Below are 27,900 nucleotides of genomic sequence, written 5' to 3' on the forward strand. Positions count from 1 at the left end.
CGCGCGCGCTGTCCCCGCCCCGGGGGCGGGGCCGCGCCCGCCTTTCTGCCCGCGCTGCCGGCCCGAGCGGGGCTGCGCCGGGGGTCCGCGGTGGGCTAGCGCGGGGCTCCGAGGCCCACGGGGAAGGACGACCCGCCAGGCGAGGGCGCGCAGCAGGTGGGGCCAGCGCGGAGCGAGCCCGTGCCCGGGGCGGGGCGCGGGGCTTCCTGCCGGGGGCGCGGAGCGGGCGCGGGGCCCGGAGACCTGCGGCCGGCGCCCCCGGGCCTGTCCGCACGCCCTGCCCGCGGCGTGGACGCTGCCCTCGGGCTGGCCGGCGCCCTGGGACTCCGGCCCCTGCCGGCCTGGGCGGAGGCGCGTGGGCCCCGCCAGCTCCCGCCGCCCGGCCTGGCTTCCCGTGCAGAACTCCCCGTGGTCTTGTGCGACCCCCGAAAACGACCCCGACCCAGGTTCAGAGCGTCCCCCCACCGGTTCCAGACGCAGTGTGGTGCCCCAGGGCGCAAATGTGCTACTTTCCCCGACCCCTGACCCCCCCCCCCCCCCGACCCAGACCCCCCCTCCCCCCGACTCCCGGCCTCCAGGCAGCGTCTTGTAACTCAAGTTGTTAAAATTTCCACCACGGTCCACGTGCAAATGGAGAGCAGTCGCCTTAGCGCCCACTTAGGTCAGATCAGGCATTCTAACGTGGAGGTTTGGCGAGCAGATTGTAATCATTTTATTTATTTATTTATTTATTAAGATTTCAGAATTGCAGGGCCCCAAGGCATCATTTCATGGTTTGCTTATTTCTGGATCAGGAGGGGTGGCAGTGCCTGAATTCTCATCTGGAATTACCCCCTTTTTTCCCCCTCCTCCCCCATGTCCATCTCTACCTGCTTGGCCTTGAGCTGGCTCAGCCTTTATTTCCTCTCTAAAATGGGCACATTTGAAAATAGGTCAAGTGCTTTCCTCTTCAGGGTCTGCTGAGGATGAAATGAAACCCCTGGGAAAAGCTCCCAGCACCGGTGGTGGTGGTGGTGGTGGTGGTGGAGGCTGGCCCTTGTCATAGCTTTTATATCTGAATGATTTGGGGAGGCGCGAGCTGGCCTTCTCCCCTTCCCTGTGGCCCCCTCAAGTAGACAACCGACCACCTCTGTGTAAGCAGGGTTGGCCCAGCTCCTCCCTCCCCAAAGGATACACCTTCTGCTGCTCTTCACCTTATTGTTTACCTTGGGGCTGTGGCTGTTCCTTAACACTTTGTTTTTTCAAGTTAGGAACACTGAAAGGAAGGCGGGCAGACAGCCCCCGGGGCCATGTCAGAAGTAGAACAGGAATGATCCTTCTCGGGGAGCCCCTGTTGAAGCCTTTTCTCCCCTCTGGGAAGATGGCCGGGACGATGACCATCAAGACGACCACGTTCTGGACGTAGTCCTTGTTGCCCTGTTTCCCCAGACACTCCCTACTCTGCGGCCTTTTTCCTGGCGATGACTGCCGATGGTGGGTGGTGTTGTCCGTTTTTGACTTTGGTCCTGACTGTCCAAAGGGAGCCCCCCCCCCCCGTGACTAGTTTTTTTGCTGGCACACGACGTGTCCCTGAGACCCGTTGTAACGCTTCCGTCTTCATTATGGTTCGAATCCTCCCGCGCTACCGTAGCTGCTTGCGTTCTCCAGTCGCCTGGCGTTGAAGTTGTTGCCAGATTTCTGCTTTCCCGGGGTGTGTCCGTAACCCCCTTTCCTGGGAGACGGGGGAAGGTCTCTGGGAGGCAGGTGCCTCATTGTGCGTCCGCGGGATATCCACGGTTGCCGCAACACCAGCCCATTCTCTGGAGTGTCGCTGAGTTTCCACAGTCCCCCGACCCCCCACCCCCGGAGGCTGAGAGAATGTGCTCAGACATTCGAGGATTTATTATTATTATTTTTTTTCTGTAACAGGGAAAACTTGAGCCACTGGTTTTTCGTCTTCTTGTGCTGGTAACATAGGTTCTGAGCGTTTTTGAATCTATTGTTATTATATTTTTAACCAGGTGTGCATCATTAAGTTGCTAATGCTGGTTCTCCTTGTCCAGCTGCCTTCGTGTCCTGAATGGGACCCACCCGCGGACCTTCCCGGTGGTCTCTGCTTTCTCCCTCTCAGCTGTTTCTGGTTTGTTCCTTTGGTTGGTTTGTTCCTTTTTGGGGCCACACCCTGCGGTGCACACCCTGGGGGTTGTGGGGACCCTGCTTCACTGGGATCAAACGGGGACTCCTGCTTGTCCCCTGGTGTTGTCTCCCTGCACCTGTCCCAGGTGATTTTGGGAATTGGTTTTTGGAGGTGGTTAATTTAAGGCCTTATTTTTTCTCTCTCTTTTTGGGTCACACCTGGCGATGCACAGGGGTTACTCCTGGCTCTGCACTCAGGAATCACTCCTCGCGGTGCTCGGGGGATCCTATGGGATGCTGGGAATCAAACCTGGGTTGGCTGCTTGCAAGGCAAACGCCCTCCCCGCTGTGCTATCGCTCCGGTCCTTAAGGCCTTAATTTTTCAATCTCTCCCTTTATGGTTTTTACTTTTTTTAAAAAAAAATTTTTATTGAATCACCGTGAGATAGTTACAAGCTTTCATGTTCGGGTTACAATCTCACAATGATCAAGCACCCATCCCTCCACCAGTGCACATTCCCCACCCCCAACACCCCCGGTATACCCCCCCCCCCTTTCCCAATATGGTTTTTACTTTTGTGTCTTGCAGGGACTCCTGCCGTGGGGCTTAGGAGACCCCCCCGAGGGGCCCAACTGGTGGTTCTGTGCAAGAGCCTGGCTCTGTGGTGCCAGGGATTTCCTGGGCCGCTGTGGCAGTGCCAGCTGGGGATGTGCCAGCCCTGTGGCCCGTGGTTGCTCAGTTCGGACGGCCACAAGGTGCTGGACACTGAGCCCAGGTCGGATGCCGGCTGGGCTGTGCCCTCACCCCGTTCCCTCCATTATATCACGGTTGTCTCCTGCCTCCGGGTCATAAATACAGTCTCTCATACAACAGCCCCAAGTGGTGTCATCTCCTGTCGGAGAACATGGGTGTGCTTCACTCGCACCTCGTGGATGGCGCCAGCTCCGTCGGCCGCGGGCCTGCCAGGACCAGTCCTCCTTCCCTTATCTCTGCAGGAACGCCTCTGCCATCCTGCCTCTGTGTGTTGCACAGACGTTGAAAACATCTTGTCAAGTAACAGACAGACAGCAGAGCCTTTTGCCATCTTGGACCGGAGAGGCCTGAGGTGGCGTTGGATCCGTTTGGATTAAAGGGGCTCTTCTCCCAACACACCGTTCTTACACCTTTTGGTTTGCTGTAGGTTGCTATAGATGTCATCTCGTAGGCAAAGGAAGTCTTCCTTCCCACTGGGAATACTAAGTGTTTTAATTTTTTTTTAATTAAATACTTTTTTTGTGTGTGCGGGGGACAGCTGGTGATGCTCAGAGGTCATTCCTGGCTCTGTACTCAGGGATCACTCCAGGCATTGCTCAGGGGACCATGTGGGATGTCGGGAATTGAACTTGAGTAGAGTGCATGCCAGGTGAGCATCTTACTTAACTGCTGTAGTCTCTCTCCGGCCCCAGGTGGGCGGTTTTCATGTGAATAAATGTTGAATTTTACTAGCTGTCTTTTCTACAACTACTGAGGTGAATGGAGCTTTTTTTCCTCTTCTAGCCATGACTCACTTGGGTGAATTTCAGATGTTAAACCATTGCTGGGATCACCCAGCAATGCGTCATGATGGCCCTCCACTTACCCGTGATAACCTTTTGCATAGGACTTTTGCCTCTATGTTCAGAACAGATACTGGTCTTTCATTTTAATTGTGTGTGAGTTTTACTTTAGGTTTGGTGTCAAGTTTGTGCTAGCCGTATCAGATGGTTTGGGTAGATTTGTTCTTTTTTTTTTTTTGGCCTGGGGTATACTTATGTAACATTTTCCTCTCCTTTGAGAATGTTTAGTCACATTATCAGGGGGACCTGAAGTTTTTGTTATGAGATGTTTCCTGTAAAATGCCTTTAATGGTTAAAGATTGTTTAGGCTAAACTTTAAAAGAAGTTTTTGGGGGAGAAAAAGAGAAGTTTTTGGTCAGTCTTGATGAGGTTTTTCATGACTCTCTACGTGTGGAACTGCAGATCGTTGTGTGTTTATAATAGCTTAAAAATGTTTATACTGATAATTTTCTTCTTTTTGTTCCAAATGTTGCTTATTTGCTAGTCTTCCTCCAGGATCTTGTTTGAAACTTTGTTGCTTCCTTATCTTTTCAGAGAGTCTTGATCTCAGCCATGTTTCTGTGTTGGGTTTTTGTTCTTCGTTATTTTCTTCTTTCCTTTGGATTTACTGTGCTGTTCTTTCTGTAATTTCTTTTCTTTTTTATTTCTGCAGGGTCTCCCTTGTGCTGGGTGAGGGGCCCCCGTGACACCTGGCCGTTCAGTACAGGGTCCTGAGGATGAGATCCTCTGGTGCTGCCGTATTGGGGGTCCCCAGGGGTCTCCTGGCACCACTGGCAGTGCTGCGGGGGGGGGGGTGAGGGGCGCGTGTGGTGGCGGGATTGGACCCGGACCTGGGTTGGGTACATGTCCTTCCTCCTTCCCTTCATCCGTCCTGGCTCCCTGGCCACCTTTTTTGTGTAGATTCTGTAGATGGATTGATTTTCGTGCCCCCCTCCTTTTAAAAAATAGAAACATTCAAGGCCGTTGATTTCTCTCTACTAGTTGCTTCCACCAGTTTTAATGTGTAGACATTTGTTACTTTTTTTTTGGGGGGGGGTTTACTCCTGGCTCATACACTCAGGAATTACTCCTGGCGGTGCTCAGGGGACCCTATGGGATGCTGGGAATTGAACCCGGGTTGGCCGCGTGCAAGGCAAACGCCCTACCCGCTGTGCTATCGCTCCAGCCCTGACATTTGTTACTTTTTGATTTGAAGTATTTTAGCGAGTCTCCATTAATTCCTCTCTAAGAGTGGTTTAGAAGTAGGTTTTGTTTTGTTTTTTCAAATTTTTGAACTGTTTTTGGCCCTTTGCTTGTTTTCTGGTTTCTAATTTTGTATTATGGTCAAAAGAACATGTTGAAGTATCTGGACAGTTTTTTAATTTTTGGCTGACTTGCTTTCTGACCCTGAATATGTAGCAATTTGGGTATGTTAGAGAGAGAGAGAGAGAGAGAGAGAGAGAGAGAGAGAGAGAGAGAGAGAGAGAGAGAGAGAGAGTGAGAGAGAGAGTGTCCCCAGGCCCAGGACACTCCAATGCTGAGCTATATTGGAACCTTTTTCTCTGTTTTCATTTTTGTTGTCTTTATTTCAAGTAATGCTTACTTTGGCAAAGGATATTTTATATTACTGTAGCCACTTTATATTGCTCTTTATGTTTTTGTGCTTTTGTATCCATTTTATTTTTTAATTTTGTTTTTGTTTTGGCATTACACCTGACAATGCTCAGGGCTCGCTTCTGGCCCTGCGTTCAGAAACGTTCTCTGGCAGGGCTCAGAGGACTTTAGGGGATGTCGGGATTGAACTCCGGTCAGCCGCCTGCCAGGCTAGAGCCCTACCCGCCCTGCCCACTGGACTATTGCTCCAGCCCTATTTTCATGCCTCTTTTTAAAAAATAAGAGTCTGTGTATGTAACTCTTTTGGTTAGTTCACTAATTATACCTTTCTTTATACTTCGACAAGTTTTAAAATTTCTGGTCTGGCAGTTTGGCTAAAGACTCGATTTGTTTAGGGACCCTTTACTTTTTTTTTTTTTTTTTCTTTTTGGGTCACACCCGGTGATGCACAGGGGTTACTTACTCCTGGCTCTGCATCAGGAATTACTCTTGGCGGTGCTCAGGGGACCCTATGGGATGCTGGGATTTGAACCCGGGTCAGCTGTGTGCAAGGCAAACGCCCTCCCTGCTGTGCTATTGCTCTAGCCCCAGGACCCTTTACTTTGGAATGTCTTGGTTTCCAAATTTTTTTAAAGTCTATAAATTCCTTAGCCTGGTTCGTTGTGTCACCTGTGCCTTGCCCAGTCGCGGGCACAGAAGGGACACCGAGGAAGAGGAAGGGGGCAGAGGAAGGGACACACCTCACCCACGTGGACAGTGTGGGGCCGGGGGCCGGTCCTCCCCGGCGGGCGCTTCTGGGAGGGGCCGAGGGCAGGAAGGACAGAGGATGGTGGCGGGAGAGGAGTCTGACCTCGGGTTTGTGGAGGGGCGTGCAGGGGGCCTGTGGCCTGGGTTCTGTAGCAGGCCTCCAGAGAGAGGGTGCTTGCCAGCTCTCACGCCCGCCAGGACTGGGGATGCCCGCGGTTTGCTGCCTCCCCCCTCCTGGTCCTTTGGTGCCACCTCTCAATGAAACTTGATCATAGCCCTTAAGGTGGTTGTTGTTATCCGGTTTATAGACAGTCAGCCGAGGGTTAGGGGGACTGAGCACTGGCTCCAAGTGCTTCTGTGCTAGGCTGGCCCAAGGTCAGTGAATTTCTTCTCAGATCATCAGAAGTGATTGTTAAAACCTTGGAAGGCCAGATTGCTCTCCCATCATCAGAGTCTCCAGGATTCTGGGGTGTGCTGTGTGTGTGTGTGTGTGTGTGTGTGTGTGTGTGTGTGTGTGTATTGGAATGCCAGATTGCTCTCCCATCATCAGAGTCTCCAGGATTCTGGGGTGTGCGTGTGCGTGCGTGCGTGTGTGTGTGTGTGGGGGGGGGGGCGTAGGTTGGGTTTTGGGACCACACCTGCTCAGGGATCCCTCCTGGCTGTGCTTGGGGACCGTACGTGGTGCTGGGCACCCAGCCGGGACTCGCGCTCCTATCGTCGTCCCAGCCCCGGGATTCTGTATTTTTTAACCCGCAGGTGGGGTGATGCCTTCGACCAGGCACTGGTCCCCGTATCCCTCCTGTTGCGGCCTTGCCAGGCTGTGGCGGCAGCAGGCCTTGCAGCTGGGCCTGTGCCATGCTCGTGCCCTCTGGCCTCTGTGGTCGCTTGAAAGAAGACGCCGTTTTTAGGGGGACAGCCGACTTTGAGACCCCCACAGCCCTGCCCACAGCGGTTGTCCGATTGCTGTTTTAGGAAGGAGAAAGCAGCTGGAGTTACTGAGTGTTCACTCGCCGTTTTTCTAAACCGCAAACCTGTTTCAGCTTGATAGTGAGACCCTGGGACCTCTGCCAGGTCTCGTCCGGGCCCGGGGTCCTGCAGGGGCTGAGCCAGGTCGGAGCACGTCCAGTTGTACGAGCAGCGAAGGCCTCTCTGGGGCTGAGTTTGCTTCTGGGCGTTGTGTGTGTTAACTCCTGTCATCCTGGGAGTAAGGCCGCGCGGTACGTTACTCTCGTCACGCCCATTTTACAGATCCAACATAGAAGCACCTCAAGGCCGAATTTCCTAATTTCATGCCCCCCTCCCCGGGGGGAACTGAGAATCGAGGCCAGAATCGGCCGCCCCGCCCAAGGCTCTCTTGCCCAGACCCTGACCTTGTGTTCCTCTGTTCCCGTGTGACTGATCACGCCATCGGGGGTACAGGCACAGACCGGCACGGGCCCCTGTGTGTTGGGGGGCCCCAAGTGACTGGACTTCCCTGCTTCTTCCTAGATCTCCTTGGCCATGCAGGGCAGCTCCCGGCGGGCGGGCGCCATGACGGACGTCCACCGGCGCTTCCTGCAGCTGCTGATGACGCACGGGGTCCTGGAGGAGTGGGAGGTCAGGCGCCTGCAGAAGCACTGCTACCGCGTCCACGACAGTGAGTAGCCAGGACAGCCCCGCGCGCCCGCCCTGGGCCACGCATGCCGGGCGCTCGGCCGGCTCCCCCTCCAGCCTTGCGATCCCAAGGCCGTCTGAGCCGGGGCCCCGAGCGCCTGGAGTCTGATGCCCCCTGGTCGTGGCTGTCCCCAGGGCTCCGGCTCCTCATCCAGCCCAAGTGTCCTTGTTTCTGGACTGGGGACGGTCAGTCGAACCTGGCCTGGAGGTTGGGGTGGGGTGGGGGGCTGAGAGATCTCAAGGCCTGGGGCTGGGCAGAAAGCCTGGCCGGGAACGGTGCTTGAGGGGGGGCTCAAGGGCAGCCCCGCACGGTGGGTAGGGACACAGCCCTGGGCCTGGCTGACCTGGAGAAAGCGCCGCCTTGCCCACTGCCGGCTTTTGGCGTTTGGAGTGTCTCGTTGGTCCTGGGAGTCAGGTGATGGGAAGAGGGGACGGCACACGAGGCCCTGGCAGAGGCTGGCACAGGCAGGGAAGTGGGCGTTGCCAAGTTCCCTTGGACTTACTCTCCTTTTTTTCCCTTCCTTCCTTCCTTCCTTCCTTCCTTCCTTCCTTCCTTCCTTCCTTCCTTCCTTCCTTCCTTCCTTCCTTCCTTCCTTCTCTTCTTCCTTCCCCTTCCTTCCTTCCTTCCTTCCTTCCTTCCTTCCTTCCTTCCTTCCTTCCTTCCTTCCTTCTCTTCTTCCTTCCCCTTCCTTCCTTCCTTCCTTCCTTCCTTCCTTCCTTCCTTCCTTCCTTCCTTCCTTCCTTCCTTCCTTCCTTCCTTCCTTCCCCTTCCTTCCTTCCTTCCTTCCTTCCTTCCTTCCTTCCTTCCTTCCTTCCTTCCCTTCTTCCTTCCCCTTCCTTCCTTCCTTCCTTCCTTCCTTCCTCCCTCCCTCCCTTCCTTCCTTCCTTCCTTCCTTCCTTCCTTCCTTCCTTCCTTCCTTCCTTCCTTCCTTCCTTCCTTCCTTCCTTCCTTCCTTCCCTTCTTCCTTCCCCTTCCTTCCTTCCTTCCTTCCTTCCTTCCTCCCTCCCTCCCTTCCTTCCTTCCTTCCTTCCTTCCTTCCTTCCTTCCTTCCTTCCTTCCTTCCTTCCTTCCTTCCTTCCTTCATTCCTCCCTCCCTCCCTCCCTCCCTTTTTTTTTTTTTTTGTTTTTTGGGCCAAGCCCCGCGATGCCCAGCGGATACTCCTGGCTCTGCACCCAGGGATCACTCCTGGGGGGCTCAGGGGACCACCCGGGATGTCGGGGATCAGGCTCGGGTCGGCCGTGTGGGAGGCAGCTCCCTCCCTGCTGTACGATCTCTCCGGGCCCCTGGACAGGACTTCTAGACATGAAATTCTATGTAGTTTGTTAATGGCAACGTGGTGTTAGGGTTCCTGTGCCCAGAGGGCAGAGTGCCAAGTGAGGTGCGCCTGAGCGGGGCGTGGGATTGATTTTCTTCTCGACAGCAAAGGGCGTGTCGTCTTGATTCTGCTCTGCTGCTTTATTAGGAAAGTGTGTGGTGAAGGTCACATCAAGGCCTGAGTGTGACGCCCTGCACTGCATGGTCCCCAGGCGCCGATGGCGTGACCCGGCTGACCTGAGCACCACTGCGTGTGACCCGGGGCTCTTCGAGGGTCACTGGGCATTGTGTGGGGGGATCTACTCCCCTCCACTCTGGGACCAGCTGTGAAACGCCCAGCTTGTAAGGCTGGGCTGAGTCTCACTGGGGGTAGCCCGTACCCCCTCCAGCACGTACCTGACGCAGACTTGACCACAGCAGCCTAATGGTTGTCACTACGCCAGTGAACAAAAGTTGAGGTCTTTGAAAAATGCTCCCCTCCCACATTTTTATTTTTTTATTTATTTTATTTTATTTTATTTTTTTTAAAGAAATGGGCTTTATTGGAGCAGACCTATTATTGTTTTGTTTTGTTTTTTTTTTTTTCTTTTTGGGTCACACCCGGCGATGCACAGGGGTTACTCCTGGCTCTGCACTCAGGAATCACCCCTGGCCGTGCTCAGGGGACCATATGGGATGCTGGGATTTGAACCCGGGTCGGCCGCGTGCAAGGCAAACGCCCTACCCGCTGTGCTATCTCTCCAGCCCCCCCCCCCCACACACATTTTTAATTTGCCAAAGAAAAGCGGAGAGAACGTAAGTGAGAGAGTTGAGCCAGGGTGGGGTGGGCAGGCAGGCTGGGGAGGCACCGAGTCCCCCGTGGGGGGTCCTGGGGAAAGCACCCCACCGCGAGACCCTTGCCGCGTGGCAGGACAGGGCGCAGGGCTGAGGGGACGGGACGGGGACACAGCATCTGCTGGAGTGTTCTCTGGCACCTGGGGAAGGAAGAGGATGCGGGCGGCCTGCAGGGAGGACCAGCCGAGGAGCTTGGTCCACTGTGCGGGGCTCCCTGTGAGTTCTGGGGGCTGGGCGGTCCCCGGGAGCCCGCCCTGAGGAAGCCCATTTCCTGTGAACTTTGTGGAGCCACATCATTTTCATCATGTGGCCTGAAAGGAACCAGTTTTGGGAAACTCAAGGCCAGGTTACATCACGGAGGGGAAGGGAAGGGAAGTTCTTACGGGTGTGGGCTGAGGGGCCGGGGAGAATTCTCGTGTATGGGCCTGGCGGGCCTGTCCCTGCCTTCTGGGTCCTCGGGAAGGCTCTGCGGCAGGACGTGTCGTCGTCAGCGTGGCGGGGGCATCCCCCTTTCCAACGGCCTGCTCTGTGGGAGGTGGGCTCCGGGAGGGATCGGCACGTGCCCGCCCAGCCGCCCCTGCCCCAGCACGCCCGGCGCACCCCTCGCCTCGCCCCGCTCACTCGGCTCACCCGCCCGACCCGGTGAGGGCCCGGCCTGCCTCGGTTCGTTTCTCGTGTGGATCCCGAATCGGACTTGCGCGTGGATGGGGAAGTTCTGCTACGAGGAACCAGATGGCCGTGCAGTATTAAGAGTGAAAGTGTTTTTGCCTTTCGTTTGACCTTTAAAGTTGTGACCTAATTCAGGAAAGTCCTGTCGAACGTGTCTAGGAATTGCCTATCCCTCAGGCCGTCTCGTGTTTATTTCTGTGCGTGAGCTAGTCTCGTGTTTATTTCTGTGCGTGAGCTAGTGTTGCGGGGCCCAGAGCCATAGTTTGCCGTGTAGGGGGTGTTTGCCTTGCACACAGCCTACCCAGGGTCTGATCCCAGCATCTCGTATGTTCCCCTGAACCTCCTGGGAGTGATCGCTGAACACAGACAGGAGTAGGCCCTGAGCATCACTGGGTGGGACCCAAAAGCAACTGTGTGTGTGTGTGTGTGTGTGTGTGTGTATGTGTATGTGTGTGTATGTATGGTTATGGCTTAAACAAATGTTCCCAAGGATTAGAAGGATTAGTAAGGTAAATATTTACAAGACTACCATTAATTACTTAGTTTTTGTTGTGCTTAGAAAAAAATTTTTTCCCATAGAGACACAGGATTCTAGCTCTGTGGTTTGGGTGGGTGGGAGAGGTGGGTGTGTGGGGGTCTCTTCTGGTGGTGCTCAGGGACCCTTACGTTGCAGGGGCTCAAGCCCCAGCCATTGGCATGCAAAGCACGCTCACCAGCCTTCCAACTCTTTCCCTACCCCAGTCTGTCTCTTGACGAGATGGCCAGGAAAGCCCCTTTTTTTTTTGCCAACTGAAAAAATATCCAGTGTCTCAGAGAATTATGAAACAAAAGAGTGACTGAAACTGTCAGTTACCCGCATCACTCTGGACCACGGTGCCTGTCCGGGGTAACCACAGCATCTGCTCTTCCGAGCTCGCGCTGGCGCTGTTCCCCTTAACTGTCCCCGGCAGGACCAGCAAGCCCAGCCCCCGGCCAGTGCAGGGGTCAGAGGGGGTCCTGGCGGCCTGGAGGGGGGTGGCAGGTCTGGTCCCCCAGTGGCGCTGGGGTTTGGGTTCTCGAGCACCGTCGACATGGACGCAGCACTTGCTTCCGTGTCCTCGGCCCACTGGCACGGCTTCTGAACACGCGTGTGTGGAGCAGGCGCAGGCTGGGGCTGGGGACGGAGGCCGGGAAGGTTCTTTCCGAAGCTCAGACTGGATCTGGACAGGCCCCGGGTGTGAAGTCGGTACCGGAGACCTGAGCACGGAGTCGAGGAGTTCCGCGTTTGGCCTAACTAGAGTCGTGGGCACCGGCTTGCCTGCCTGTCGGAAACGATGGCCTTGGAGACGCACTGACACAGCCCCCCGCACAGCCCGCCAGGAGCCCTGGCCCGTTCTGAAGAGACGGGGGCCGGGGCTTGTTCCTCCCCACACCAGACAGCTCTGGGCATCTCCGACTCTGCTGTCCTCCTCTCGGCATGCCCACTGGGTCCACTAATGCAACCGGGTTTTACTGCGTCCGGCGTGACATCACATCCCACACGCTCTGGGGTCTCTGTCCTGCAGATCTGCCCCCGCTTAGACGCCAGCCGTCAGCCAGGGTTCCCGTCAGCCCGTTCTCACGGGTAATATATGCTCAAAGGGCTCACGGAACTCAGGGAAATACTTTGCTCCTGTTTACTGGCTTACTGTAAAGGGTGCAACCCAGGAGCGGGGGCCGGGGTGGTGCCGAGGTCAGGGTGGGGCAGTCGTGCCCTTCCTTGGTGCTCTGTCTTCCCAGCAATCAGCACGGCATCCTGGGAGTTCTCGGAACCCTCTTGCAGGGTTGTTTTTTTCTAATGGACATTCCATTCCCGAGAGTGCCAGTGGCTCCCCTTCCTGCCCGGAGATTGTGTAATAAGGATGAAACGCTCCAGCTTCTAATCAAGTCTTTCAGACAATCAATCATGTCTTGAATTTACTCAGGGATTTGCCAACAGTTGCTTGATAGCACGTTCTTATCACTCAGTGTGTGTGTTCACAAAAGTAGGCAGGGCCAGCGGGGCTCTGTCTCTCCCGCCGTCCGCGGTCCCACGGTCGGTAGCCTCACGCCTCTTCCCCCAGCCCCCCCAGCCCGGGAAGGCTGATGGAGTGATGGAGACGGGCAGGAGAAGCGGCGGGAGGAACGAGGGCCAGGCTGGTTGAGGGCCAGGCTGGTCGGTATCAGTTGCAGTTTATTCCAATCTCCGTTCCCATTCTGCTGCTTTTCTCTCTCTCTCTCCTTCTCTCTCTCTCTCTTTCTCTCTCTCTCTCTCTCTCTCTCCTCTCTCTCTCCTCTCTCTCTCCTCTCTCTCTCCTCTCCCCCCTCTCTCTCTCTTCCCTCCCTCTCTCTCCCCCTTCTTTTGCCTTGTGCTCTTCTGCTTCGAGTGTTTCTGTGTCTCCTTCTTGTCTCTTCTGTCTTCTTCTGTCTCCCTCAGTGCCCCACAGTCTTAGTTTATATAGCAAATTACATAGGATGGTGACACAAAGGTGGGTTGAACATTAACAAATCAACAAAGAAGGGTAAAACCATGAGATTAACAAAATCTCATCTAAGGAGATCCGTTCAAGGGTGGGGGTCCAAACAAGGGTGTGTCAGGGTGTGAGCTAGTAATCTGCTTAAATAGTTATAGTAAATTTACTTCTAATATTTCTAGCAATGCCATTCTGTATGAGCACAGTAAGAGATATGTCAGACTTAAAGTTTGGTTCTTCCTGAGGACATCTCACTATATATTCCAGACCACAGTCCTCAGGCCAGGTTAGTCTTCCTAACCCCAGCAGGGTCCTAGTCTCGTGGTTACCTTTGGATCATGACAGCATTTGTCCATGATCATGTCCTCAACTTATAGTTGAGTATTGTGGCGCTTTGGCCTGGCCCATTTCGATACCAGGGTAGCTCACAGCTTGCCCTGGGTTCATTCTGTCCCTCGTCGGGACCCTGATTTTGGGGTGCTAGGAACTAAGGGCAACTGAGATGAGAAAGCAGATGCCTGGGAGTAAATATTTGGAGTCAATCAACTCCCAAGTTACAAAGCATAATATGAACTGTCTTCCTGTGTCCATACAGAAAGGACATTGCCTTAAGGTAAACTATGCAAAAGACACTAATTTACAGTACAAGTTCAGAGTCCTTAGAAGGATCTGATTTTACAAGATAACATAATCTGACTAGGAAAAGGTGATTAACTGGTTGGGAAGGAGGATACAGAGAAGAGTTTGCAGATAAACAAAGGAATGGGAGTGTCTCAGAGCACTTAAACCTAAACTCCTTGTGGCAAGGGAGGAAGGATTTGTCCTTCCTCCCTTCCAACAGTTATCCTACACTCAGGAAATTCCTAGGGTTCTCCAGGTCTCTGCCTCCGGGGACTCGCTACAAAGACTCGTGTCTTTCTTAACGTGGCAGGCAGAGATGGGGTGAACACTGCGCCTTCCCAAGTTCATTGCCATGGGAGCAGTTGCAGGCCAGGGCAGGGGGAGTGGAGGAGGAGGAGGAGGAGGGCTTGGGGGAAAGATGCAGAGAGGGTAGACGGAACCACCCGCCACCACCCAGGATTCCACTGGGAACTCCCTGGCCAGGAGACTTGCGAACCGTGGAAGGGACCAGAGAGAAACAGTGCGGCCGTTGGCGGTTGATGGCAGGAGTGCCTGCTCCAGACCCAGACGGTGTCGGTGGGGAATCCTACCAGACGTTCAAGGAAACAGGAGTACTGCTTCTACCCGGGCTTTTCCGGAAAGTTGAAGAGTTGAAACACTTCGAAACTCACTTTGTGGGACTTCTACTATTCCAATGTCAAAATCAGGCAGAGTCATTGCAAAAAAATAAAGTTTTTGTGCCGAAGACCAAGATTTTTCATGAATGTAGGGGCTAAAATTTTATTTTATTTTTTTTCTTCTTTTGTTTATATAGATAGCACTGTAGCGCTGTCATCCCATTGTTCATCGATTTGCTCAAGGGGGCACCAGTAACGTTTCCATTGTGAGACTTGTTACTGTTTTTGGCATATGGAATACGCCACGGGTAGCTTGCCAGGCTCTGCATTGCGGGCGGGGTACTCTCAGTAGCTTGCCGGGCTCTCCGAGAGGGACGAAGGAATCGAACCCAGGTCGGCTGCATGCAAAGCAAATGCCCTACCCACTGTGCTATCGCTTCAGTTTATATATAGAGAGATATTATCTATCTATCTACATATATGTATTTTTTAAATGTATTTTTCCTTTGGTGCTAAACTTTTAAACACAATTTTAGCAAATGTGTCCAGGAAAGTAGAACAAAGATGATACAGTCTGACTGTATAAATGGGATTTGTATTGGTAATGCAGTGTAGAAATCAATGTCATTCAGCATATTTATAAACTGAAAAAGAAAAACTATATGATCACCCTCTTAGGTTTGAGAAGCAGTATTTAGCAAATCCAGGATCTTATACCCTGGCATGCTATGGCAGTTTGAAAACTACAGAGACCCAAAGTGGCCAAGTATAAAAATGCAAGATTGAGTAGACTTCAGGGCTTGGAGCGGAGGAGAATGTGCAGCTTTCTGGAAAAGAAGGGAGGAAGGGATTTGTAAAACATTCAGCAACTCTGCAGCGAATATCATACTGGTCTCCGAGAAACTGAATACGTTTCCCCCATCACCAGGGAAGGAGGGGAATATCTATTCTCATCACGGTGCTGGACCGCCAGTGCACTCAGGCAAGACGAAAACTGAAAGGCACGGAGTTGGAATGAGAGGGGGAAACCTGCCTGTTCACGGACAGCGCCATCTATGCAGGAAGTCGGGCCAGTCTTCGAAAAAAATCTAGTATCGCTAATAAGGTCCTGGTGACATCACAGGATACAAGATCGATCATCCAAAAAAATCAGTGTGTATCTGCGTGTCAGCCAAAGAGAGTCAAAAGCGATGAAAGTAGAACACTGCTGTCGTGGCGTAAAAATACGTAGGAATAAATTTGATGGAAACATTGTAAGACCGCTGCACTGAAGATGAAAAAATATTATGGAGAAGAGCCAAAGATTTAGAGAAATGGAGAGGCATGCCAGAGTCGCCTGCTGGGAAGTCTCCCTCTGCTCAGACAGTTCCTCCCCACATCGACCTTCAACCTTCTTCGGTCCCCAGCTCAGCTCCAGGTGGGGCCAGCAGGGCTCTGTGTTTCGTTTATTTATTTTTGTTGTCCATTGTTGTTATTTTTATTTTACTTATTTTATTTATTGATTGATTTTTTGCTTTTTGGGTCATACCCGGCAATGCGCAGGGGTTACTCCTGGTTCTGCACTCAGGAATTACTCCTGGCAATGCTTGAGGGACCATATGGGATGCTGGGAATCAAACCCGGGTTGGCCTCGTGCAAAGCAAACGCCCTACCCGCTGTGCTATCGCTCCAGCCCTTATTTTACGTATTTTATTGTTGTTATTTTTATTTAAAAACTTACCAGGCGCCAGGAGAAAACATTTACAAGCATGCATAAAGAACCTGTAACTTGAGGAGAGACTGCAAAATGCAGCAATTAGAAAATACACAACTGGGGGCTGGAGCAGTAGCACAGCGGGGAGGGCGTTTGCCTTGCACACGGCCGACCCGGGTTCGATTCCCAGCATCCCATATGGTCCCCTGAGCACCGCCAGGAGTAATTCCTGAGTGTAGAGCCAGAAAGTAACCCCTGTGCATCGCCGGGTGTGACCCAAAAAGCAAAAAACAAACAAACAAAAAACAAAAACCACAACTGACTGCGTAAAATGGACAACACAAACGGCCTCCTCGCGGGAGACGCTGGGTGGATGGTAAACGAGCCTGTGGAAGGTGCCGGACACCAGTGAAAAATGGTACCCGAGGTGCCATGCACAGCTGGCGTGGCCTTGGTGCCAGTGCCAGCGAGGAGGGCGGAGCAGCAGCAGGCTCAGCAGGAACATGGCGTGGGGGAGGGTCGTGCGGCGTGGGGAGACGGGTTTGGGGGGTCGTGATGGGTAGGTCATCTCGACCGTGGCCGTGGTTTCTAGGTTGCAGTCCTGTGGCAGCAAGGAATAAATTAGACACCTTAAGTGTGCGCAGTTTAGTGTATTTTGGCGACACTTCAGCCAAGTTCTCCAACTTCCTGGTGGAAACCGGCTAGGATCTCTGGCAGCTGTGTGCCCTGGGTCAAGCCAGAAAGCCTCAGCGGTGGCTGCCGCTTGGCGTTTCCGGAACCTTCTTTCTGCTCGAGGCCTGCTAGGTGCCCAGTGAGTGGTGAGGTGTAGGTGGGCGTTTCTCCTCTGTGTGTGAGCCCCCCCTGCCCTCTGTGGGACCCTCAGGCCGGGGTTGGCCCGTGTCTGGGATTGACGCCTTGCCCGCTCGCACCCTGTGCAACCCTGCAGGACAGATGCCGCTCCCCCGAGTCTGACTCACAGCCTCAGTTAAGTGTTACAGAAAGGTCCTTCAGTTCAGTTTGCCCAAGACGGAGGCCAGGGTTTTGCAAGTGTCTCGGGGTACCCTGGGGTGTAGGGTCCTTAAGCCTGATGATTTTTTTTTCCTGGCACAGGGAATGGCCTGAAGCACGGTGTGTGTGTGTGTGTGTGTGTGTGTGTGTGTGTGTGTGTGTGTGTGTGTGTGTGTGTGTGTGTGTGGTGCAGACCTGGCTCTCGGTAGGAGCCGCGTTGCAACAGCCTGCCTCAGAGTCACCTGCCCTGGTGAGTGCTAGAGACGGGTATTTCTGGCTCGATTTTGTTGTTGAGAAAGTGGGCTTTCGAGAAAACCCTGGGGTTGGGCCAGCTTATCGGACAGACCAGGAGCCAGAAGCCCCTAGGAGTTTGGGGTGCTTTCCTGCCCCCCCCCCGCTGCTGACTGCTGCCTTCCAAATGGGTGCCAGTTTCATTTTGGGGTGGGGTGGGAGTTGGGGGGTACAGGGGACCTTCCTTCCTTGTCAGAGATGCCCAGCGATGATGCTCAGGGGTTACTCCTGGCTCTGTGCTCAGGAATTACTCCTGGAGGGGTTCAGGGGCCCATATGGGATGCCGGGGATTGAACCCGGGTCGGCCGCGTGCAAGGCAAATGCCCTCCCTGCTGTGCTATCGCCCTGGCCCCTAGAGATGCTTTTTAAAGTGATTTAAAAAATTAAAAAAAATTTTTTTGGGCAAAGGAGTTAGCTCAGAGTACTGGAACTGTGCCGGAGGCCTGGCTTGGTCCCTTGGCCTCTCTGGGTCTCTTGGGCACGGCCTTCCTGGCCGGGGAATCGCGTGTGAGGACGGCAGATGTGGCCCCAAGCTGGTGCTGGAGCTGGGAAGTAGGGATACGGGTGTGTGGAGGAATCCACGTCAAGTATCACAAGAAGAAAAGGAGAGAAAAAAGACAAACAAAAGAAAAACTCTTAAAGGAAATGGACAGGTCGCAGGGCGTGTGTCCAGCCCCTCCCTGAGAGGGCGAGTTCCCAGACAGCTGCCATCAGCACCTTCTCCAGAGTCTGTGCTGACAGGTTCCTCGGCAGCACAGCTGTGGGCTGGCGCCCGGCCCGGCTTGTCCGCCCTCTCAGTCCCAGCCGCGTCCGGGATGGGGATTGTGTTGGGGTGCCGCATGCACCCTGAGCCTGTGTCTGGAAGCAGGCGTCTCTTACTGGGGGCTTCCCTGGCTGGCTTCCTGCAGTGGGTTCTGTGATGATTGTGGACTCTACTGGAAGTGCTCCTTTAGGATTGGGTCAGTCCCTTTCTGCCTAACCCCTCCTGGCCTCAACAGGAGATTCTGCGCTGCGGCACTCATCTGCAGAAAGTATTCTTTCTTTTTTTTTTGCTTTTTTTGGGTCACACCCGGCGATGCACAGGGGTCACTCCTGGCTCTGCATTCAGGAATTACTCCTGGCGGTGCTCGGGGGACCCTATGGGATGCTGGGAATTGAACCCGGTCGGCTGCGTGCAAGGCAAACGCCCTCCCCGCTGTGCTCTCGCTCCAGCCCCTGCAGAAAGTATTCTTCATCTTGGGAAGCCGTAAGGATAGTACGAGGAACTTTCCCCGCATGCTTGGACTCCAGGGAAGGCGTTTCCACTGATCCTGGTTCTCCCCAGCATGACCGAATCCCTTAGGGAGCGTTTCCTCGAGGCCGGGAGGTTCTCCCAGGAGCCCTGGTGACGGGGGCCTGGGCAGGACTGCCGCTGCCCTTCGTCCGCAGCCCGGGAGCTCTGGCCTGCCCCAGGTCGTCCTTCTGAGACTGCGGGCCTGCCCAGGGCCGGAGCCGTGTCCCGTTGTTCCGCGTGTCTCCGTGGAGCCTTCCGTCGGGAATGATTCCTCACTCTCCCTGGCTTGCAGCCCCTGGGCATCCTCGGGGATCATTAACTAGTCATGATTTTTGTGAGACTCGGGGGGCAAGCCCAGGCCCTCGCTCCGGGAGCACACTCTCCCGAGGAGCCATGACCTCAGGTCCCTGGCCTCTCTGGCCGACGAGTCGTGGCATGGCCCTGACTGCCACTCCCTTTCTGCAGGCCTTGAGGGGCACACCCAGCGCTGCGAGGGCGCGCTCCGGCTCCCTTCCCGGGAGCGCTCGGGCCTGCCGGACTCCGCCCTCCAGAGGGCTGTCGGTCTGTGCCAAAGCCCGGGGGCCCGTGGGGGGCCCGTGGGAGCCTGGAAGGGCTCGACAGTGGGGTGGCCGCAGGTGCCGCTGCAGCAGCAGGGCAGCCTTTGGGAGACACAGGTTCATGCCAGGGACCTGGGACGTGCTTTTCCCTCCTGCGTCCAGCCCTGTCTTGGGGACGCGCCTCTGTTCCCTGGATGAAGCGAGGGCGGCCGTGCCACGGGCCTGGCCTGAGACTTGGGCGTTCAGCGCGTGCTGCTTGCTGCAGCCTTCGTCCCTTCGTGTCACCCAGCCCTGGAGGAGAGAGAGTGGGCAGGAGCGGGGGGCAGTGACCCTGGGGGCACAGCGAGGAACACACAGAGCCTGGGCACCGTTTCAGAGGGGACAAAAATGTGTGCGTGGGTGCACAGTATGTGATTTGTCCATGAGTGTGTGTGGTGTGGGTGTATAGTATGTGTGCTGTGTGTGTGCACGCATGTGTGTGTTTGGTGTGAGCGTATAATAAGTGTGGTAAGTGTGCATGCGTGTGTTTGCTATGTGGCGTGTGTGCATGCGTGTTTGGTGTGTGTAGTTTGTGTGTGTGGTGTGTGTGCATGCATGTGTTTGTGTAGTATGTAGTGTGTGGCGTGTGCGTGTACGTGTTGGGCCCTGGCTGTCACTTGTAGGAGCACTAGTGGATGCCCGGAGATGCCAGGCAGCTGTCCTACTCGGAGGCTGGTGTGGGGCACCCACGGTCTGCACACACTGACCCCACCCTCCCGCCCAGCCCTGTCCACCTGAGCCTGCACACTGACCCCACCCTCCCAGCTGTGTCCACCTGCAGTCTATACACTGACCCCACCCTCCCGCCCAGCCCTGTCCACCTGAGCCTGCACACTGACCCCACCCTCCCAGCTGTGTCCACCCGCAGTCTACACACTGACCCCCGCCCTCCCGCCCAGCCCTGCCCACCTGAGCCTGCACACTGACCCCCGCCCTCCCAGCTGTGTCCACCCACAGTCTACACACTGACCCCACCCTCCCGCCCAGCCATGTCCACCCGCACTCTGCACACTGACCCCACCCTCCCGCCCAGCCGTGTCCACCTGCAGTCTGCACACTGGCCCCACCCTCCCAGCTGTGTCCACCCGCAGTCTACACACTGACCCCACCCTCCCTCCCAGCTGTGTCCACCTGCAATCTGCACATTGACCCCCTCCCTCCCAGCTGTGTCCACCCGCAGTCTGCACACTGACCGCCAGCGTCCTCCTGTGGAGGGTTCATGAGGCCCCGAGCAGAAGGGATGAAGCCGTGTTCTGAGCCCGCCCGGGCAAGGGGTCGGCGGGCAGAGGAGGGGCGGCTGCTGAGTGGGCGCAGGCTTCGCCCTGGGCGTGCGCCGTGCGGGGCAGTGCGGCCCTCTCTGCCGGGCCCGGAGCCGGCGACAGGACGGGCGGCGGGAACCCCTGAGCACTGTGGACTGCCCGGCGCCCTCCTCACACCCCTGAAAGCTGCCGAGAGGACCTGGCGGCACGTCCCTGGTCGGTCACTGCCCAGGACTCTGGTCTCCCGCCACCGAGCTGGCGGGTCTGGCCCCGGCTGGGCCACCCTGTCCCCTGCACTTGCCTCAGGTGACGGGCCGCGGGTTGGGCTGCCCGCGCGCGGGCGGTCACTTAGCATCCTGCTCTCCGCTGCTGTTTCCTTGGCCCAGAGCTGCCGCTTCCCTTGGGGCTGAGGACGGCACCTTCCCGCCGGGGTGGCCTGAGCCCCGGCTCCGGGAGGAGGGTCAGAGACGCCCTCTGCTCGGTGGCACCGAGTGTCCCCCCCCTCCCTGGGAAGGGGCTCGTGTCCAGGCTGGCCACTGTCCTGTGTTGTGCGCTTCATTCCCCGGGAGCCCGACCTCTCCTGCTCACGGCAGCCGTGTATGTCCCGTCCCTCGCCTTCGGGCCTCTAGCCCGGGACCCCCCGCCCTTCCCTGTGGCCCTGCTTCCCGTGCCGGGGTCCCCAGGGAGGCCGCTGGTGTGCGGCCGGTGCTGGGGAGGTTCCCAGCGTGGGCGCGGCTCCCTGCAGGCCTGGCCCGGCGCCCAGGAGCGTGTGATCTGGAGTCCGCCGGGCCCGGGCCCAGTTCCACGCTTGGGGAGCTCTGGGCAAGTGCTCTGACCTCGGCGGGCCTCTGGGGGACGGGGACGGTATTAATAACTCCTGGTGGGGGCTGGAGCCATAGCACAGCGGGGAGGGCGTTGGCCTTGCACGCAGCCGACCGGGTTCAGTTCCCAGCACCCCATATGGCTCCCTGAGCACCGCCAGGAGTCATTCCTGAGTGCAGAGCCAGGAGTGACCCCTGTGCATCACTGGGTGTGACCCAAAAAGGAAAAAAAAAAAAACAACCTCCTGGTGGAGTGGCTCATGGTGCAGTGCGCCCAGCCCCACGCACACCCATGGGCTTCAGGCTGACCCGGGTGGGGGCCTGGCAGGGCCCGGCAGGCCCCCCCCTGCTTCTGGGGATGGGGGTCCTGCTGGCCCCAGGACCCCAGGGGCCCCACCGGCTTGGTTTGCTGGGTGCTCTCTGCCCCCGGAGGCCGGCGTGGCACCGGGCCGCTCCTTGAGCGTCTGACTGGACCGCGCTCTGCCCTGCGGGGTCCTGGGTTTGGACCCTCCCTGCACCCTGTCAGGTCTCAGAGCCCGGGAGGGGCAGAACCCAGGCGGAGAGAAGGTGCCCGGGATCGTGCCCTCTGCTCCTGCACGTGTTGACGTGTCAGGGCGGCCCCTGCGTCCGTCACCCCGGGCGCCTGGGGCGGGCGACAGAGTGGGCAGAGCAGGGCGGACGGGCTGGGCGGGGCCCAAGGCCGGAGCTGCCCTTCCCGTGTGCCCTGGGCACCGAGCGGGCGGAGCCGACAACCCCCCACGCCACCTGTGGCAGAAGACGAGGGCGGGGGCATTTGGAAAGGGCCACCCCTGGGGCTGGGCTGGGGGTCCGCCCGGAGCTGCCCGCTCCGTCCCCCGCTCCCTCGGAGGAGTCTGACCGGCTCCTGGGCCCCTCCGTGCCTCTGGCAGCAGGCCCCTGGGGCTCCGGGGAGGGCGCGTGGGACGGGGCCAGGCTGTCCTCGGTCTAGTGCGGGGCCCAGGCCCACCCAGGCTGCCCCGGAGTAGGACGTTCCCGGGGCCCCTGGCCACTGAGCCCGGCCCGATGCGTTCCCTTCCGCACCGAGAATGCAGCAATGGTGACCGGCCGTGGGGCAGGGGCTGCCCTCACCTGCACCCGAGCCCCGAGGCTTCCCGAACATCCGGCTTGCTCGACGGCTTTCTGCCCAGGGCAGCGTCGGCCAGACCCCGGGCCCCTGGGTGGGGCGTGTGCACAGCCGAGGGAGCCAGCAGTCCCGGACACTGGCCAGCGAAAGGAGGCTTCTGTCGGGCCCCGAAGGGGCGCGGTGTGCCGGGAGGGGAAGGGCGCATGTCTGTCGGCGCCGGCCGGGGGGGGCGCGGCGCCCCCACGGGCCGGCACCAGCCTGGCTGCTGCTCTGGGCTGAAGCTCTTGGGGTGTGCTCTGGGCCCCGTCCAGCCCTGCTCGGGGCGTGGGGGGCCCTGCGGGGTGCAGGGAGGTGACCTGGGCGGGCCGCGTGCCAGGCCTGTCGCTGATGCCCGTATGCCCCCGGCCGTGCTCTGTCCCTCGCCCCAGGGGCACACTCGGCCCTTCCCTGTGTCTTCAGCGTGGCGAGGCACGTGCGGCGTGGAGTTCTCTCAGCGAGTGGAAGCCGTCGTGCGTCTCCGGGGCCTGGAAAGTTCCAAGCAGGAGGGAAACCCCAGGCCGGCAGCAGAAGGCCCTGGGCCCCCGGCACTGTGCCTGCTGCCCACTTACTCCGCCCCCCGCTGGCCGCGCCCACGGGGAGCGGGCGTGCTGTGTGGCCGGGCTCTCGGGCAGGGGCGGTGCAGCGGGGGCTGGTGTCCGGGTGAGCCAGGAGCCCTTCCTGGCGCTGTGGCCTGCTGGGGTCTGGGGGGGGGAGGCGCTGACAATCCGGATGGACGGTGCTTCCAGGGGCCTCCCTGCAGCCACGCGCCAGGGCTGGGCGTTGGCGACGCCTCCAGGCCCGGCCCGGGGGTTGGCATAAAGGGAGAGGCAGGTGGAGTCTTGGGGGGTGCCGGGGGCGGGGAGAGGGGGGATGGTTGCCGGCTGAGGTGCTGGCAGGTCGGCCGGCAGGCAGTGGCTGCAGAGCAAGGGGCGGGTTGCTCCAGCCGCCCCGATCCTGCCTCCTGGGCCTTTGCACGCCACGCCACTGCTGTCTCCTGTCCTGGAACGTGTCCTGGAACACGCCAGGGAAAGCGAACCCACATGGCCTGGGTGCCGGCCCGGGGCGGGGGCGGGGCGGGCGGGCCTTGGCCTGGCCGGCTTTGCTGGCCGCAGTGGCCAGCCTTTGGAGTGGACCTCTCGTGTCTGTTGTTCCCAGGCAGCGCTGCCGTGGAGAGGCTGGAGGACTTCATCGACACCATCAACGGTGCTCTGGGGTCCCTGTACATCGAGATCAAGAAGGGGCTCACAGAGGACAGCGGGAGGCCGGTCTACGCGCTGGTGAGGGGCCGGCGGAGCCCTCTAGTGGCCACAGGGGGGAGTGGCGGCGAGGCAACCTGAGCCAGTTGGGAGAGCGAGATGGGGGGCTCCGAGCCAGGGCAGCTCAGCCCAGCCCCCTTCCCCTTCCCCCCTTCCCACCTGCCTTGGGCCTCTGGTCCTGTGGCGACAGCTCGGTGCTGGGTGCTCCAGCTCAGTGCTCACTCCCGATATGAAGGCAGCAGCCTTCCCGTGGCTCCGGGTGCTTGGTGAGGGTCGAGGCAGGGTGGGGTCAGGGGCCAAGACCTCCCCTTTGGAGTCGGGCACAGACCCTGGGGCCGGAAACAGGTGCGGGTGGGCGGGCGGAGTCCTTGGCTCAGCACTCGGCTGTAGCTGGTGGAGGGACCCCGGGTTCCCCCCCGCCTCGGGGAGGGGCCCCCGCTGGGGTCTCCCAGACTTGCCCCCACACAGGGCGAGCCCCGAGCTCAGCAGTGTTGGTGGTGCCCGTGAGCAGGGCGGGAACTGCGCTGGGGGTCCGGGCAGAGTCGCACACCAAGGGCTGGCGGGCGGGTGGGCAGGGGTCTCCCCCGCAGAGGGCACCAACCGCCTCCCTCTGCCTCACCCGTAGGTCAACCTTGCCACGACCCCCATCTCCAAGATGGCGTCGGACTTTGCGGAGAATGAGCTGGACCTGTTCCGGAAGGCCGTGAGCACCGTCCCTCCTGGGGCCCGACTCTCCGCCGGGACTCCCGAGCACCGTTTGGGAGCCCCCCGCCTGTCCCCTAGTGGGAGCCACGGTCTCCGTGGGCTCGCCCTGCTCCCCTTCGCTCAGGGATTCGGGGGTGTCCCCGAGTGCCCCTGGGGCCCTCGGCGGGGCTGTTCAGGGCCGGCTCCCTTCCGGGGGCGCCCATGCCGACCTGGTGGGCTGGTGCCCCCCCGGGTTCCCAGAGTGCGGGCTGCGTGGGGGCGGGTCCCTGCGGCCCCCCAGACTCATGGACCTGAGGCCACAGTTTGCTGGGCTCCGCCCTCGGCCCCTCACCCGGCTGGTTCCTGCTCAGCCCGTGCTCCCTAGACTGGGGGAACGGCAGCCCCCCCCAACCCCCTGGCCCCGAGGCTCCCCGAAGGCCCTGGGGTCGGGATGGCGTCAGGGTTTCCTACGCCTCTTCTGGGGTACGGCCCAGAGACCACCTGGCCGCGGCACGAGCTCCGGAGCTGCGTGCCTGCCGGCGTCTCCGCCCTGCCCCAGCTGCCCTGGGTGCCCGCGTGTGCTGCCCTCTCCTCCCCTCAGCCCTGCCCACGGGTTCTTGGGAGGGGTCTTTCCCCTGGGGGGGGGGGTCGTGGGGTCGGCGTGGTGTAGGGTCTCCCCGGGGCCCGAGCAGGTTCCCTTCAGAGCGTTTCCGTTGTTTCCTCGCCGGCGAGCCTTCTGACAGCGGGCCCTGCTCTCCCTCCCCCCCTCCCTCCCTCCCAGCTGGAGCTGATCCTAGAGTCCGACTCCGGCTTTGCGTCCTCCACGAATATCCTGAACCTGGTCGACAAGCTGAAGGGCAAGAAGATGCGCAAGAAGGAGGCCGAGCAGGTGCTCCAGAAGTTTGTCCAGAACAAGTGGCTGGTCGAGGTGCGTGGGCCGGGCTCCCCCGCGGGGAGGGGCCGCGCCCTGCCGGGACCCTCCTCTGCCCAGAGTGCCGTGCCCCCGTAGGGCCTGCCTGGGAGCCACAGCTGGGCCCAGGGCCAGGCTGGGCCTGACACCCCGCGTGTGCGCAGGGGCGAGGGGGTGCGGGAGGCGGCGTCCTGCTTACGCACACGCGGAGGAGAAAGGGGAAGTGGCGTCAGGCTGCGGAGAGGCACCCAGGAAGTCCGGCAGCAGGTGGCGTCTGGGCGTCCCCTCGGGCGCAGCCGGGTTTCTGTTCTTCTTTCCTCCAACGACCGCCGGTTCCCAGAACCCGAAGCACAGGGCTCGGCCTGCTGTGCTCGGAGTGCCCCCCCACCCCAGTGTCCTCCTCGGCAGGCCAGACCCGGGGCAGGAGTTGGCAGCACTGGGCCGCCCCCCCCCCTCCCTGCTGGGGGTGCCCACCTCGGCTCGTGGCACCTTCCCGGCGGGGCTGGCCCGGGCGTGCTCAGTTCCTGTGGAGGGGCCGAGGGGCTGAGGAGCGTGGAGCACTGAGGGCTGGGTGGGTGCTGGGCCCTGCGTGTCTCCTCGGCTGAGTTCTCCGCAAACTTGGCGCTGTGGCCCGGCTGATACCAGCCAGGCGGCAGCACCTCGTGGGCCCAGGCTCAGGTGATGCCCCTCCCGGCAGGGCCTGGCCGCCACTCCCCTCCCCCTCGGTGGGCCATGGTGGTCCCGGCTGCCCCCGCGCCTCCCTCCGCCTGGCTCCCGGCTCCCAGCGTGGCTGCGCCCCGGGGAGGGACCATGCCGTCCTCGGGGACCAGACACGCACGGCCCTGTGGTGCCCCGGGCCAGGCGCTGGGACACCCAGTCCCGGTCCTGCCGGCAGGGGCCCGGCCTCCGAGACCCCTCGCGCCCCGGCTACTCCCTGGGCACGAGGGCGGGGTGGTGGCTGGGGGCTGGCCCTCCAGGGGACAGCGCCCGGCAGGGGGGACGGTGTCCGGGGCTCAGACAGGGAACTCGCCCCAGGCCTGTGCTCGTGTGCCCGGGGGAGGGGCCCCGTGGGCCTCGTCCCTATGGGTCCCTGGGGCCCAGTGCAGTGCCCGCAGAAAGCTCTGCGCCCCAGAGGACAGCCTGCCGCAGCCGGGGTTCAGGATTGTTGCCAGGGGGCGCCGTGGTCCGGCCTTGCTGGAGGGTCCCTTGCTGGGGTGGAGCTGTCCGTGGAGCGAGCCAGTGGGCACCGCAGCCCTGGGGGCCGGGGGAGGGGGCGGGGCGGGGTCACGGGCTGGGCTGCTCTGAGCATGGCACTGGGGGCTGGGTGGGACGGGCACAGGCTACGTGGCTGGAGCCCCGGGGTGGCTCGCTGGAGTGGCCTGTGGTGTGACGGCCCGGGAGGGCGCTGCCCCCACCCTCGGCCCCAGTGCCTGGTCTCCAGGGCTCCATCCGTGGCCTCCGGCCCCAGGGGGAGGGGGAGGACGGCGGGGAGATGGGCTGTTGGTGGGTGAGAATCAGACCAGAGAGTAGGAAGGCGGAGGCTCCGGGGAGGGGCTCCGGGGCAGCAGCTCACGTTCCCTGCAGGCGTCCGTGGTCTCGTGCCCACGTCTGTTCCTCGGCCTCCCCGGGCTGTGGGCAGCATCGGCGCCACTGTCCGGGAGCTTTGTGGCGGGGTGGGGTCGTGGGCGCTGTGGCAGGTGTGGCCCCAGCGGTGGGACGGGCTGGGCCCTGCTCTGGACGGGATGGGGGCAGGTGTAGCCCAGTGGTGGAACGGGCTGGGCCCTACTCTGAACTGGGAGGGGGGGCCGTCTCCCGGCGGAGACGCCCGGACGGCTCTCTGGGTGCTTCAGTGTGGGGTCCCCGGGGCGCTGCCGTGCTTCCAGTCTCCCCTCCTCCCGCTGGGGGCCGCAGCAGGCCCCAGAGGACGCCGGGCAGGTGCTGAGGCCGTGGGGGCCGTGGGGCCTCCCCTCTCCCGTGGCCGTCGCAGGGGCCCTTGCGGCAGAGGGCCGGGCAGGGGGTCCCGGGGCGCAGGGGCTGAGCCCGACCCCGTGTCGCCCCGCAGAAGGAGGGGGAGTTCACCCTGCACAGCCGGGCCATCCTGGAGATGGAGCAGTACATCCGGGAGGCCTTCGCCGACACCGTGAAGGTGTGCAACATCTGCCACAGCCTCCTCATCCAGGTGCGTGCGCGGGGGCTGCCGTGGGTCCCTGGGCGCAGTTCTGGCCGGGCATGCCCCTCCCCCAACCCCGCCCCCCCCCGTGCAGGACTCGCGGCTGAGACTGGGGGGCGGGGGGTGCCCGTTGCAGGGCCAGACCTGCGGGACGTGTGGCATCCGGATGCACCTGCCGTGCGTGGCCAAGTACTTCCAGGCCATCCCGGAGCCGAGGTGCCCCAACTGCGACGACCGCTGGCGCCACGAGGTCCCAGGTGGGTGTGCGGACGCCTGGGCCGCCGGATGGGACCACCCGTGGCGGGGGTGCAGGGCTGGGCGGGGCCTGCCGGCAGCCCCACAAACCCGCGTCTCCCCGCCCCTTCCTGTGCGCAGCCGTCTACGACCCCGAGCGGGAGAGGGAGGCCGGCGCCCCCCGGCCCGCCCGGAAGTCCGTGCGGTCCAGGCAGCACTAGCGGCACCGCGAGAGGCCCTGCCGGAGACTCGGCGTCCCCCTCCCACCCGCAGGCCGAATAAAGGACCTGCCGCACACAGCCCCGTGGCCGCGTCTCGCCCGGTCCCGGAAC

The 27,900-nt window shown here is 59.7% G+C and overlaps 1 protein-coding gene across 1 annotated transcript; it reads left to right on the forward strand.

The window, feature by feature from the left end:
• On the forward strand, positions 1 to 27,868 carry NSMCE1 (NSE1 homolog, SMC5-SMC6 complex component). The gene is made up of 8 exons (XM_055135694.1): positions 1 to 156; positions 7,540 to 7,687; positions 23,470 to 23,591; positions 24,196 to 24,273; positions 25,036 to 25,182; positions 27,227 to 27,343; positions 27,471 to 27,591; positions 27,710 to 27,868. Exons 2-8 carry the CDS (start codon positions 7,552 to 7,554, stop codon positions 27,787 to 27,789), a joined length of 801 nt encoding a protein of 266 aa, XP_054991669.1. The 5' UTR covers positions 1 to 156; positions 7,540 to 7,551; the 3' UTR covers positions 27,790 to 27,868.
• The last annotated feature ends 32 nt before the right edge of the window (positions 27,869 to 27,900 follow it).

Source organism: Sorex araneus, chromosome 4, assembly GCF_027595985.1.
Source record: "Sorex araneus isolate mSorAra2 chromosome 4, mSorAra2.pri, whole genome shotgun sequence".
Taxonomy (NCBI): domain Eukaryota; kingdom Metazoa; phylum Chordata; class Mammalia; order Eulipotyphla; family Soricidae; genus Sorex; species Sorex araneus.

Excerpts from the sequence above, each read along its gene's own strand:
- NSMCE1 (XM_055135694.1), top strand. The coding sequence starts at position 7,552 with ATGCAGGGCAGCTCCCGGCGGGCGGGCGCCATGACGGACGTCCACCGG. Across the intron at positions 7,688-23,469 it reads CTGCTACCGCGTCCACGACA|GCAGCGCTGCCGTGGAGAGG; the intron begins GTGAGTAGCCAG and ends TGTTGTTCCCAG. Across the intron at positions 23,592-24,195 it reads GGAGGCCGGTCTACGCGCTG|GTCAACCTTGCCACGACCCC; the intron begins GTGAGGGGCCGG and ends CCTCACCCGTAG.